The sequence below is a fragment of the Achroia grisella genome, unplaced genomic scaffold (assembly GCF_030625045.1).
Source record: "Achroia grisella isolate CSIRO2021 unplaced genomic scaffold, CSIRO_AGI_Agris_v1 utg2167, whole genome shotgun sequence".
NCBI classification, from domain to species: domain Eukaryota; kingdom Metazoa; phylum Arthropoda; class Insecta; order Lepidoptera; family Pyralidae; genus Achroia; species Achroia grisella.
In genome coordinates, this window is record NW_026712716.1 from 1,855,577 (window position 1) to 1,871,305 (window position 15,729).

The following is a 15,729-nucleotide window of genomic DNA, read 5'->3' on the forward strand; positions in this document are numbered from 1 at the left end:
ATGGTTTAAAATATTGTAAACCAGGTTTATCTTTTTGTAATAAGGCCGTAAGAGTTTAGGATAAACCTATATATACAATAATAATACACATTAAAATACATAACAAAACAAATAATTTTTGATTTGTTTTGTTATGTATTTTAATATTTTCATTTATTCATGTAGGACCTTTTGGCCACTTATGTACGTAAATTTTTTATGTTAATATTTTTCCATATTTTTGTGTATGTTATGTTATACGTTGATAAGCGGCTAAAATGTCCTACATGAAAAAAATATTATTTTTTAATTTGAATTTAAAAAATAGATGCACAAGTGGTTCTTAAACAAACGTATTTGTTTAAAAACTAAAACTTTATAGAGTCTCCCTCTAGTAAATCTATCTGGCGTCCTATCGCGAAACACCTTAAAAGTCAATAGCGGCCCCACATTATTGTAATCTCGACAATAAAAACGATATTAAATTTAAGATCTTTTACTTTTTTATAACGCAACATGGAAAATGTGAATTTCATATCGGCTGTAAAGTAAACGATGGATTTAGACGATGCACGACACGTGTGTATCGAGAATAAAAGATTTCCATTCCACTTGCTCTATCTTAGTCTATGAAATAGAGTTTGGGGTTCCGATTTAACGAGCCCGATGGTCACGGGTTCGATGCCTCGCACGGTACAGACATATGTATTTATGAGTATGATTGTTTGTATCGGTCTGGGTGTTTTCTATGTATTTATTTATCCCTTCGAATAGGGATGAATGGAAGAGAAAAACATATTACGCCAACCCCAAATAAATGGTATACGTAAGAAGCCGATTATGATTATGTATGTATGTATTTAAAAAAAATATCTATGTGTTTAAATCAGATGGCGCTGTATTATTTGTTCAAGGTTATTTTTATTATTTATAATATAAAATACATCAAAAACTAAATATATTTAAAAAAAGTACTTCTTCTACTAAGTACATTTAAAAAAAACTAAGTACATCTTCAAGAACATATTATTCATAATACTATGTTCAGATCACGATTATACTGGCTTCAATTGTTTTATTAAAGATAATTAAAAAACTACTGTTATTTTCTGGTATACATATCAATATGAGACAAAACAAAAGCTACCTGCAATCGAATAAAAAAGAAGTTAAAAATCTTTAGTCGAATTTAAAGCCTTCCCATTTTTTTAAGTTGGTTCTTTAACGTACTTGTATTATAAATTTTCTTGCATTTTTATTTCTTGAATTTTAAGATCTAATTAAATTCTAAGTAATTATAAATAGAGTTAATAATTAGTCTAATTACTGAAACTACACTAAACTATCTTACCAATATTATAAACGCGAAAGTTTGTGAGTATGCATGGATGGATGTTTACTCCTTCACGCAAAACCTACTGAACGGATTTTGATGTAACTTTACTAGTAATATAGCTTATACATCAGAATAACATAGGCTATAAATCTCATGCGGCTGAAATCGCAGGCACAGCTCGTAGTTACATATAAGAACTAATTAACTAAAGTATTATTTAAAGTCATTGGAATTTTCTAGACGAATACATATACAAGATCAATCAAAGACTTGCCACATTCGCAAATATCATCCCCCTAACAGGCCATTTCTATTATCCCATCTGATGTTCACAATTTTTATGTTTCCCTTTTTATTTCCCGATTCTTTACTATGCCGATATAAACCGAGGGAGAAATAAAAGATTTGTTGTAAAAATTAAACTCTTAAGACAGACAGCTCCCCTTTAAATTGTAATTTTTATTATTGTTCTAAACATGGCCGTATCTTATTGCCATTTTTGTTTTAGCGTTCGAATTTTAAAACGCGAGGAATAAGATATCTTTTGTTACTTTTTTTATGGCTAAAATAAAATTATGCGAAATGAAATAATTCAAATTTAGAATGCCTAAGGTGTAGCAATAAAAAGGTACATAAGAATACATAATATAAATGTTACAGTACATAAGAAATCTATTTTACTTTTTACTTTATTTATTTATTTGAAACAGAAACATGTGTACAAAATTACTATAGAAGCGATGATATTCATATAAATATAAAAGTCTTGGTGTCTATATACTAATACGAGAAGCAAAAACTTTGTATCTTTTTACGAAAATTGCGCGTACGAAAGAGTATGAAATTTCGCACAATTATAGTTTATATAAAGAAGGAGTTCAGAATGCTAATATATCTTTAATATTATGCATAAAAAATATATTATTCAATAAAAAAAATTACATATATAGCCGCGTGTTTTATATACACAGGCATATATGTATACTCTTTTATTTATTGTTAAAGTCTGAGGTCAAATATTACTGTCTGTACTTACAAAAATAATATACTTTACAACAAGTATTCCAACAACAAACCAGAGAGAAATAATATTAATTTCTTTAACTATATTTATATCTTTTTAATGTATTTTATAGAGAAAAAAGGTAATATAAAAAATATGGAATTAGAATCAATTCAAAACAATCTGTATAAGTGAACAGAACGTCAAAATATGAAATATAATAATATATAAACTACATATATAAGACATTACTGTATACATATGTATAGTCTCGTGTTGTACTATTTTTGTAGTCATAATAAATTAAAAAAAACATAATAGCATTACAAATTTGTCATCAAACAACAACGACCCATAAAAATTAAATCCCACAGGAATATCTCGTCAAGAAATTATTAGTTATTACGATATTAACTGTCTATAAACTTTAACGAGACGAGACGAAATTAAAAAAAAATCACGCCGTCATCTTCACAGACACAATGTCAGGGAAAATAAACGTCAGAGATTTTATTTGAGATTTTTATGTGAGCGGCGCGTGCGCATGACGCTGTTTTATGCGTGCCAGTGGTTTCCAAACTGTAGTAGTATATGACAGGTTACATATATACGAGAATATAGATTTCCGTTACCCACTTTATAACCACTCTCTTCCTAATATCAGTTTATAAAGCACTGCACTGCTTCTGGTTCTTTGACCCACATATATCGAATTGAAATAGAAATAATCTTTATTCAAATTAACTCAATACAAGCAATTTTGAATAGTCATTTTTTATTCTACCACTCATTCTGAACAGATTCATCACAAGAAGAATATGCAAGAAACTTGTTTGTTGCTCTTTTGAATAGTTTTTTTTTATAAATAATTACACAATAACAAGTACGAGGCATGCGATAATTAACATAGAAACCGCTACGTACTCATTCTTAGTGCAATCAGATGAAAGGCCAACTGCGTCCGCAAAAAAATATCGCTGAAGTTTGAGAAGCATTGACTAAAATGAGGTATGTAATGTGGTTTATTGTGCTGCATGTAATTTTACGAGTGAACTGCGATAAAGGGTTCCATCCATTATCGAATGTTTAGTGTTAATTGGCGTTTTTTATTGTCATTACTGAACCAAATTGTTCTTTGTTGTTAATGATGTTTTTATGCCGACACACCGATATTGTAATTTTATGAAATACTTTTCAATGTATTCATACCATTCTCGTATCGACGATTTGGGAGATCTAGCGGTTCAGCACAGTACTTCATTTCCGATGGTCGCAGGTTCGATTCGGCGCACGGTACAAATATTTGTACAATACAATTTTGTTGAATATATATATTATGTATAATAATATCTCCTTGTACAATTCACACAGCGCCACTTAGTTCTAAGCAGTGTTTATGTTACATAGACAACACTCATGAATACAATGTTTTTCCAACGATATCGAATCCGCGACCATCGGTATTTCCGTGCTGTTTCCTAAACCTGTGGTGTAGTGGATTGAAAAAATAATTTATTAATTCCCCCTTATCCTAATTTGAACCTGTTATTTCTTTTATGAAAACTATCCATTTCCCCATTTAAGCCATGCGGTATCAAAACAGTAACAATAATAAATGTACTTAACAAAAAAATCATATATTTCAATCTATAAATAATTTATGACAGCCCTAAGACCTTTCACGTGGCGCGCACTAGCCCCGAAGCTTTATTGATAAGACCATAAAGTTCAATATTGCTTTTAAATATAACATAGTTTACGATGAAAGAGATCCAAGTTTATTACAAGATAGCGATTAGCCAAAATCCTTACGACTTGACCGTAAATAATACATATAAAAATATACTCAGTAAAAAAAAGAATAACTTAACTTTTTTATTGTGACGCATTTATGCGGCCAGATACTTGGGGTTCCGCGGCCAGTTTCAAGTGTTGTGTTAGTTGGTATTACGGGCTAAATTCACAATAAGTACAAAACATATGACCAACTGTTCTTAAATAATAGGCAAAATTTAATAAAAATATAAAAATAAAAGTATAATAATGAAATACATATTTTTTTATATTTTGTTATAGTATAAAAATAATTTATTTCAGTAGACATTATATTTATAAAGTGTTCTCTAAAAGTATCTTATCTCAACCGTTGTAGAATTTAAAAATTATAAATTCCAAAGCTTATAGAGAAATATAATAAAAACACTACTAATATCTGTTTGTACATGAATGATAAATGCAAAATAAATATTATTGAGGGATTTCGTCAACGTAATATCTAAACAATGTGAAAATATCTGTGCGTTTTGAGCGCAAATCTCAGAGACGACTTATTTGATGATTTTCACTAATAAATTACGGTAATATAAACTAAGGCGTAGTTAGCTCTTAAAATTTAGTGTTTTTATATTCCAATTTTGTACACAAATTCGTGGACTTGACTAAAATACACCTGATAGGCTTTAGTTAATAAAACATATTTTGTGTCAACGTATGTATACCTATTTCAGTTATTATACGGAACACTTAAAAACAAATGCACATCGCGCTCGCTCCATTTTTTAATTTTATAGTGATGTGACACACTCGGCGATACGCTTCGATGTAGTGCGTTCTTTATATTCGATTATAATTTATTTGTTTCGTCATAAATGTCAGTGCGTTGTATCGATGTTTCGAAATTATTGTTTGTTGCCAATGTGGCGTTTAACGATGCTCTTACAAGATTGCTGCGTTGCAATTCAAAAGATGTCAGATATTTTGTTGCCTCTTAAAAATTGTATCTAACTGTTAAATAAAAATATTAAATAAGTAATCATAAACTTAATAGCTAAATCAATCGAAAACACTCAAAATAAAAATCTAAATATCTTTATTCGTGTAGTCTATTACAGACTCTTATGATATGTCCAATCTACCGTCAGGTCGGAGTGCTTTCGAGCTGAGAAGAACTGACAAGAAACTCAGTTCTTTTTCTTATCAAATGAGCTTGTACATGTTTAAAAAATTGCACTTACACTGCATATTTATATAAATTTACATAAACAAATTTTTGGAGTGTATTTTAATGACCGCTTTATTAATTTTAAATATAAGCAAAAGAAAGGTGAGAACTGTTGGTGAAATATTTCAAATAAAACTGTTTGAATACATGTAATTTTAATACAGGCTAATATAAATAGTCATACATACAAATATTTCTAATATCTAGATTTCGAACACGTTACCATAGGAAAGTGAGGTATTTTATTTAACCGCTACACCACCGAGCTCATCACATTGTATCTCGTTGGAAAACTATTTGGCATAAAGAATATTGCATTCATATAGTTGAACAATAAAATATTTCAATGATGCAGATAAAATCTAGAACTAAGAGTTAGCAGTTGGTTTTATTGAAGATTTAAAACGTCAAAGTAAAGCGCCTTATAGCCGTCAGACATTGTTGGTCTGTTGGTTTATAGCGCACATTTTAGCTTAGAATAAAAGTTCTATAAGCAACCCATAAAATGGTTGATGTAATATGTTTGCACCGTCTCACCATTAAATAACCATGACGGGGTATCTTAAAAACACAATTAAATTATATAAATACTAGCTGTCCCGGCAAACGTTGTTTTGCTATATAAATTAAAATCGCTATTAAAAAATAGGGGTTGATGGTAGAAGGGTGAAAATTTAGGCTTGTGTATATTTTAATGCCGAGTCATAAAATATTATTCTGTTCAATAATTTTTTTTTGTGATTACCACTTTATCACTTAGAAGTATGAAACATCGTTAACATCCAATTCTCAGATCTATTGAATATACTCACAAAAATAGTGGTATATGCTAGAAGGGTGAAAATTTAGGGTTGTATGTATATTTAATATCACATTATAAAAAAATGTACAAAAATAAAAAAAGAAATAGGGGTGGAAAACCCTTGTCACTTAGGGGTATGAAAAATATATAGTAGCCGATTTTCGGACCGATTGAATATGCATTTAAAATATCATAAAAATCGGTCAAGCTGTTTCAAACGAGTTTGGTAACACAAGAATTTTATATATAAGATATAATACTAGTACCCGCAGTTTCACTCGCATATTTATTGTCTATGAATTATTCTGATGTATAAGCTACACTATTGTAAAGTTTCATTAAAATCCGTTCAGTAGTTATTGTGGGAAAGCATTACAAACATCCATCCATCCATCCACACTTATGAACTTCCACGTTTATAATATTAGCAGGAGTAAATAATATATGTTAGGTCAATTATCTTAAACAAATATATGTAATATTAAAAAAAATGTATGTTGAGGGGCTCGTTAGTCGGTTCGTCGGCACAGATAACATCATATTACATATATATAAATTTACTAATAGCAACATAATATGTTATTTCATAAAAAGTATATATAACAAATTCTGTTCAAAAAATTAATTATATTTTGTTTGTGTACTTGTATGTATTTTGAATGCCGAGTCATAAAAAGTATATATAACAAATTCTGTTCAAAAAATTAATTATATTTTGTTTGTGTTGACCACTTTATCACTTAGGGGTATGAAACATTTCTAACATCTTATACTCATATTGAATATACACACAAAATTTCATAAGAAAAGGAAGAAAAATAAGTCGGAGGAGTTTTATAATCAACACTGTTTTTTTTATATTGGGTTGTTTGGGCTATTGTCAGGTGCTTGGACCTGTAACACGGCGACCTAAATAGATCTATTGTGCTCAGCCTTTTTCAAAGTTCGCTGCCTAGACCCGTCAGGGACAAGAATTGCTACAAACATAAAAATATTTTATCCGTTTCTTATGAAAATTGTTCATCACATCATTACATAATGAAAGCTGATCGTTATATTGTCATATTTCAAATATTCAGTTTGATTATAATAAATATTGCACATCAAACTCATATCGATAGTTTATCGATGCTTCATTTCATTCATGTGAAATTTTTATTTTCATCGCAATATATCGATAAAAGTTTATTGCTGTGACAATTCGATACAACATTGTTGTGTTGAATAAAGTTCAGTAGTGTTAGTTTATTATATTGTAATGTATAATAATATATATTATTATTATAATAGTAAATAATCTCAGAACAATTCACACAACGCCATCTAGACCCAAGTTAAGATAGCTAAAGCTAGTGTAATGGATTTTTTTTTTAATTTAAGAGCTGTGCTCTTGTCGGTGGAGCTCCCGCCACCTTCCACGATCTTCCATCAGTCCTTTTAGCTGTTGATATGACACGACTCCAACTTTTTCTTTAATTTGCTTGATATAGCTGTCTCTTGGTCTTCCCCTTCCTCTCTTTCCATCTATTTTTTCTTCTATAATGTTGTTAATTAGTTCGTCGTATCGTATCAAGTGACCCAACATTTTTCCCCGTGGGTGTAGTGGATAACTGATAAAAATACATAGATATATGTTTTTTTGCTAAGTACATATATATTATAAATAGAAAACACCCAGATCGATACAAACAATCATACTCATGAATGCAAATGTTTATGCCGTGCGATATACATAGATAAATTAATACTTAAAAGATTTTTTGTATCACATATCAGATTCGAACTCACTGTCTTTAGTGTACGCAAACCGGAGTAGTAAACAATTCAATCAGGACGATATCAACTAAATAAATAAACATGTATTGATATGTTTGATTGAAAACCAATATTTCCATACCTTTTAGTACAAGATCAAAGAAACTGTCTGTGTAGATCTTTAATATTGACACAAGCCTCCCTATGGAACCCTTTTTACTAACCGTAATATTTGTATTATAAACAAATCTATAGTTTTCTAAAAATGTTTTATAGCTAATACTAGCTACTCACCCCGGCTTCGTTCGGGTGTACATGTATTGTATAATATGTAATACTTCCTCTCAAATCACTCTATCTATTAAAAAAACCGGTTCAAAATCAGTTGCGTAGTTTTAAATATTTAAGCATAAAGAAGTACGGACAGCAACAGAGATTTTGTTTTATACTATGTAATGACTAGTAATAAACTCGCGACTTCGTACCTGCTTGTCTACCATTCTTTTTATAAACTTTATGTTTTTTATATGTCACTTTTGACTAATATTGTTTTGTTACTTCTTGCTGTGAGCCCTTTTGGGGAGAATACACATTTTTACTAGTATTTGGTTTTTATTAAAATAGTAGTAATTAAAACAGTAGTCCCGCTCGCAGTAACAGTACCTATGCATCATGGTAGTCGAAATAACTATAGCATTAGCACCAATCCAGAATAGGGACCTTTCTATCACACATGGATAATTACGGTTAAGAATAAAAACGAGCTTCTAAAACTCGAATTGGGTAATAGCAATAGACATAATCTTTATTCAAATGAACTTAATACAAGCACTTCTGAAGTCGCATTTTTTTTTTGAACGGCAGGACTATTTCGCTCATTCCTTTTTTGTTATGTTAATTATTGTCATGATAAAGTTCTTCTTGAAGAAAGAGAAAAATAAAAAAATTGCGCGAAACTTTAGAAAACTTCATAGTCAAGTTAGGACATCTGTCAGCTAGTCTTAACTTACTAATATTATAAACGCGAAAGTTTATGAGTATGGAAGAGTAAATGGGTGGATGGATTTGTTAATCTTTCACGCAAAACTACTGAGCGGATTTTGATGAAACTTTACATTAATAATGCTTATTATACATTAGAAAAAAAAATTTCACGCAAGTTCGGGCACAGCTGGAAGTTTATAAATTTTCTCGTTATATACAGACTGTGATAAAACAAACTAACATTAAAAAGTATAAATTGTAAAACGTAACTTCTTTACCATAAAAGACACTTAAAATTATATCTTAACAGTCTCTATTTAAAGATAAATATCGCTTACATTAAAAGTAAGTACACCCAATTTCGTGGCAAACAAATTTATTTTTTTATTTACTCTTTAAAATGTAAATGCAATTGATACCATTCCAAGATTGTCAGGTGGATGTATATTTACGTCTTTATCTACCCTATTAGAAGTTATATATCACCGTCTCTCTCCGCGTTGTTAATAATGAAAGCGATTTAGCGACCGGGAATTCAATTTGTAGCCAAAATTAGGGTATAATAAAATTATACAGATTCTGTACGATCCCTGTACAATGGGCGGATTTTAATTTGCTAAGGGGGATTTTGTACCTGCGGTCTCTAATCTTGTTGAATTAAATACTGCACACATGTTACTATTATGGTTCTCTTAATATATTAATTTACAATGGTAAGGTAATTTGTTAAAATTTTACGAAATTTTAGAAATGCGAAAATTTGTTAGAACAATAAATATAACCCTGTACAGATTAACACGGCGCCATTGATTCTCACTATAATCAGAGCTTGTGTTATGGGTAATAGATAACTAAAATAAATACTTAGATATTAGATATAATTGAATTTAGTTCAATTCAATCCTACTAAGACACAAGCTTGCGCGTTCACCGCTAAGAAAACCCCTTTTGCTGTGGCTCCTCAATTCCAGAACACGTCCGTTACCATCTCTAAGAGTATTGGGATTCTCGGTGTCGACATCTCTAGTACTGTTGAGTTCCGCAGTCACCTGGAAGAAAAGGTAAATCTGGCGTCCAAGAAGCTCGGTGTGCTCAATAGAGCGAGGCGGTACTTCACTGCGGACCGGAGACTTCTCTTATTTAAGTTTCGGCCGCACATGGAGTACTGCTCTCATCTTTGGGCGGGAGCACCTGGATACCAGCTCGGTCCTTTTGACTCGGTTCAGAGACGTGCTATGAGAATTGTCGATGATCCCAATCTCTCTGGCGGTATCGAATCACTCAGCTTGAGGCGAGACTTCGCCTCGCTTTGTGTGTTCTACCGATTATACAATGGACTGTGTTCTGAGGAATTGTTCGACAAGATGCCGACAGCCACCTTTTACCACCACACCGCTCGCCATCGACAGGGAATTCATCCCCACACACTGGAACCTAAGTGGTCCCGAACAGTGCGGTTTCAGAGGAGTTTCCTCCCGCGTACACTTAGATTGTGGAATGAACTTCCTGCCGAGGTTTTCCCACGAGACTACAGCATGGGGTTTTTCAAGAAGGGTATATTAAGGTTTCTTAAGGGTCGGCAACGCGCACGTGACACCCCTGGTGTTTCAGGCGCTCATAGGCTACGGTAACCATTTACTTATGCTTGATTGCCACCATTGTAGATACACAATGTAATGTAATGATAAATATCAAGGCAAACGAAGTTGCACGGGTAACCTAGTCTATACATATAAATAAAATTAGAGTGTCTGTTTGTAATATTGAAATAACCGTTTTTTATTATATGCACATGAACATACATACAGTACATATGCCAAAATAAATTTTGTTTTGCAAATTTTGTCTGTCTGTTTGTTCCGGCTAATCTCTGAAATAGCTGGACCGATTTTGACGGGATTTAGGGCAGGTAGTTGATGTAATAAGGAGTAACTTAGGCTACTTTTATTTTAGAAAAATAAAGTTATATTCCACGCGGTCGAAGTCGAGGGAACAGCTAGTGGTTAATAATTTCCTAAAACTGGCTAATTGTCAACATACAAATTTAAAATGTAAGCATTCAACCAAATCACGAGAACAATAAACTTAGCGAATGCATAAAGACTGTAAACAGTGAACGCTATGAGAGAACATTTCTAGCAAACACTCCCGTACTTGGAATCACTTTTTATAGATATTAATAAAACAATGCACTCGTAAAGTTCAGTACGAGACGCGAGTATAAAGGTATTTAGTTGATACGATACGATTGCGACACGATTTCTGTCGTAGAACCCTTAATGAGGTAAAAAGTTATTTTTACTATTCTAATGCTTTACAGCTTCACAGAATGATAGGAGGCGAGTGTAGATAGCACTCCATTTTTTTTCGGACTACTCTAATGCTGTTGGGCGCAGCTGGACTTTACAGCTTCAACGGACGTTAGGGGGCTAGTGCAGATAGCACTCCAAATCAGCAGTAGGACTTAAGGAGCGGCTGAAGGCTTACTCCCGCCTGACGTATATGACTTTAGTCTGAGGGCACCGTAGTCTAGGGATTCGAACCTCGATATGACTTTAGACGACACCGCTAGGGGTTCGAACTTCGTCTCAGGCCGTCGTATTTTGATCCCCATTTGAAAAGAAGGGGGAGTCGATCAGAGAGAATGATCAGAAATTTACAACTTCACCGTCAACCTGACATGGTATACCATTAGCAATGTGGTCATTAGTCCATATTTTGAACAATCCCTTTCACGTTTATTTTTCTATATGTATTCTCTAATATATAGCGGAATTAAACAAAATTAATTCATTCATTAAGCAATATTCTTGAGGTTTATTCTTCCATTGGAGTCAGTGAAAGAATAAACCTCAAAAATATTCAGACAGGCAATCTTGCAGTCGCAAACTGTAAAGGGATTGCAGCCAGCAATTCAAGTGAGTGATACACTCCACTGTTTTATTGTAAGGATAATTTAAATGGTATTTTTATTATTGGGGCTGCAAGTTCGTGTTATAGGCGCACTTCGATGCCCAGTCAATACAATTTAGACGGTTTATATCACGCAAGCAATAACATGTGAATACTTAATACACGTTTATATTCGGCAATTTAATTTTGTTGGAGAATAGTACAGTTTACGATCACCCGATTTATGAGCGGATTACAGTGGCGCACTTGCCTTTAAGAGATGTATATTCGGAGAAAAAATAATAAATCTACCGCATGTGTTTTGTGCTATTTAGTAATTGTAATATTAAATTTGTAATACATATTAATAATGCACCTTACAGAGAGACCACAGAGTCTAAGGTTTCAGAGGAGCTTCCTCTAGCATAGACATTGGTTGTGGATTAAACTGTGTTGTAACTGGCTAATCAGATTTATATTCTAAATTTGTATTTGAATTTATAATTCTTTTATATTACATTCTTGTTTTTTGATACTTCAATTCATTCTTTCTGTTGTCAATATTTATATATTTATTATTAATATATTTTCTCCGTTTACCTAGTCTTCTTTCTTATTACTACAACAAACTGCCAGCCAATGTTATCTATTTTGTTGATTATGGGGTTTTTCTAGAATGGTACATTTAGGGCTTCTTAAGGGTTGGTAACGGACGTGACCCTTCGGCCAGTAGTCTTCCTTCATGAGGTGGACAGCATGTTTATAGGGACCCGGGTCACAAAGGCTTTGAAGCTCGTATTGTGTTTCATTGTGATTTCAGTCGCCTCACCGGTTTAGGTTACTCATGATCCATATGTAGTTGTTTATCTCGAGTTACTTGGAAACAATGACTATATGAACAGGAACTAAAGTTGCAATGTTCAATTATTTTTCTCTGATTACAGATCGACGCAGCATCTCAAGACGACGATACTTCATCTGAAGGGTCCCTGCTCTCATCAATTTTACCCAACAAATTGTCCGGCTCCATCTGTACTGCGGTGCTGTTAATGGTAGGTTGGAAGTTGTTGTCTACAAAACGATGAACTAACACTTTCAAACAGTACTTACGGCATTATATACGCAGCAATGTACAGCGTGCAACGAATAATTGTCATGTTATTCAACACGACACGCTTTTTCATATAAATAATTATTGTAAGTACATTTTTATACGTATATAATAATTTTATACGGGACGTAATAACGCACGACTTTGTATAAAGTTGTGTGATTATATTATACGTCAAACGGAATGAATATGTATTTTATACACATTTAAAATGTATAAAACTTTTGATCGAACAATATTTTGAATTTAGAATTTATTCTTAATTTAAATAATATGAATATCTAATAAAGACGATTGTATTCAGACAATATTAAAAACTATAAAAATATGTTCTTATTTTAAATAATTATTATAGAAATATTTTTTTTAAATAACCAAAAACGAAATGTCTTTTTAATTTTTATATAATAAAAAGTTTTATACATTTTATAAATTAATGTAAAAGAGATACTCGGGGCAGTTTTTATATTGAATGTTTTTATATTGTTATAATATGCCAGTGATATAAACACTTTTTCAACATTACTGTAAGATTATTGTCATTCTCATGCAAATGTGGTATTGTTCCATAAATGCAGTCCAATTTGCTATTTACGATTCTTGTTGAGATAATTATTAATAATTAAAACGTCAATTTAACATTCCGCTTTCGGTGTTGAAATATATCCATAGTTATATAATATGCGTACATATATAAAAATATTATTACGTAGTTATATAATAGTATAAAGTATAATATTTTGTAAAATGGACCAGCTTCTTTGAGATTGTATAAAATATGTGTGATTAAGTAATAGATTTTATTTAACGAAAAATGTAATAAAATGTCCGTTTTTCCACAAATTGTTCCAAAGAGGGCAAACCTAAAATATATCATCCATTGATCTCATTTTATTATTTTTTTTATTTGTAATAATGGAAATGTTTATTTTAGTGATATTGTAATGTATTTAAACTTAAGCCAGTTGGTTGGGGTTCGTGCCAAGTTGTTTACGGTGGAGATTTTTATAAGAGATGGATATTTTAATATTACATATAATTTTATTGGTGTAAATAATTAGTTATAAGAATAAAATTAATTGTCCTGGTTGTATCTGTTTAAAATAATTTTTGTACATTCGCAAAATATTAATATTTTAAGAAAATATTAACGTTTTGGATATTCATCGGAGTATGAAGAGGTATAAGCAAGGGCAGATACGACAAGGCATGTGTTAAAATCGCACTCTTAATAATGAACTGTAGTAACTCAAAATATTTACACATATGAAAATGTAATTTAAAGTATTGCTTTATGATCCAATTTCCAAAATTTAAGAATATTCACTTAATGCTCTTTATTATTAAGCATCCGATATATACAACAAAATAACCATACTTAAACAGTTAGAGCATATATTTCGACTAATTGTTTGGACTCGAAAATGCATGTAGCTATATAATATAATTTAAATAATACTCTATTAGTACGATGCTAGTTGATTACTCGTAAATTTAAGTTTTTGAGGCTTTGAATTACTCTTGTCTCAATACTTTAATGTTATTAAAAATCCCGTTAATTAATGTTCAATTGGTTTATAATAAACAGTTTATTTTTGTAGCACATTGGAAAATAATTTTCATTGATATAGAGTTATAAAAACTCGTGAGTACCCCAATCTCACATATGTTAGCTTGGCTTTGTCTAGAAGGTCTGGGACTGCAGGGATCCCTCCCAAACAATCTCTCATCTCCTGTAGTACTCTTTGTGTACATCATCCTTGACGAAGAAAGACCTGAACGAAGCGAATGAGTCATTGAATTTGCCAAGTTCTGATCTAAACATATTTATCTTTATCATTGACAAAATTCGACCTATGTCAGTCGCTGAACAGCTTGCTTTATGGGTTGTTTTTCGGTTATAATAATTCAGTGAAATTACAGGATTAGAGACATGATGTTCTCCAGAATGATAACACATGAGTGGAATCACAGACGTCACATGATAACGTGATATCTGTAGCGCTGTTCAATTATAATCGTACCATCAGGAGTTGGCCTTCAGCTGCGCTACATATCCTTCCGCGAGTTTAGAGGGCCATCTCGACTCTCCCCCTATCGTCCGGTGAAGCTGTAAAAGCCAGCTGCGGCCAACAGCATTAGAGTAGACCGAAAAAAGTCAAATTACATAATTATACAAATAAATCTATAAACAGTAATAGCAAATTAGTAAATGAGTCAGATTTGGATAGACAAATTGTGATGATAATTTTAACGGGTTTTGTAAACATAAAAGTTACGTTAACGGGAACAAATATTTTGGGAACAAAACTTTGTTGCTTCTTAGGTACCATTTTCTTTTTGTATTTAGTATTTTTAGTGTTTTGTTTTAGGATTACAGAACCATGTGTTCAAATGTGATATTGTATTTATTTAAGATGAGGTTTAAATAAAAAAAAAGAAGTTTTCCTAATGATCTCTTGGAAACTCTTAATTGCCGAATGGATTTTGCTACTTTGTGCTAACGAATAAAATAAAAAAAAATACCATGCTAATGTTCTAGGTACATGTTCATTTATTGAAGTGGGTTCAGGTATTTACTTTGATATTTAAATTCTTAGACTATTAATGACTTGATCATCACCATGACACTTTAAATTGTAATCATCATGGATATTAGTCATGTTTATAGTCACGATTACTTATAACGTCATTTGTCCACTTGAAAAGATAATTCATATAATTGTAAGCGATAGAGACAAAAAATTAAGAGACAATAATGTAACTCATAATAAAACTCTCACATCTATAACAATATACTAGTTTTATTATTACTTGTATTATTAAACATTTGGATGGTAGCAAAAATATTTGTTAGCACAAAGTT

The 15,729-nt window shown here is 31.5% G+C and overlaps 1 protein-coding gene across 1 annotated transcript in view; it reads left to right on the top strand.

The window, feature by feature from the left end:
• LOC131842357 (uncharacterized) overlaps positions 1-14,731 on the top strand; it is a 159,625-nt gene extending 144,894 nt beyond the window's left edge. Inside the window, exon 3 of the mRNA XM_059190897.1 lies at positions 12,697-14,731. Coding sequence (XP_059046880.1) covers positions 12,697-12,837 — 141 coding nt within the window. The 3' untranslated portion in view covers positions 12,838-14,731. The remainder of the gene's footprint in view (positions 1-12,696) is intronic.
• The last annotated feature ends 998 nt before the right edge of the window (positions 14,732-15,729 follow it).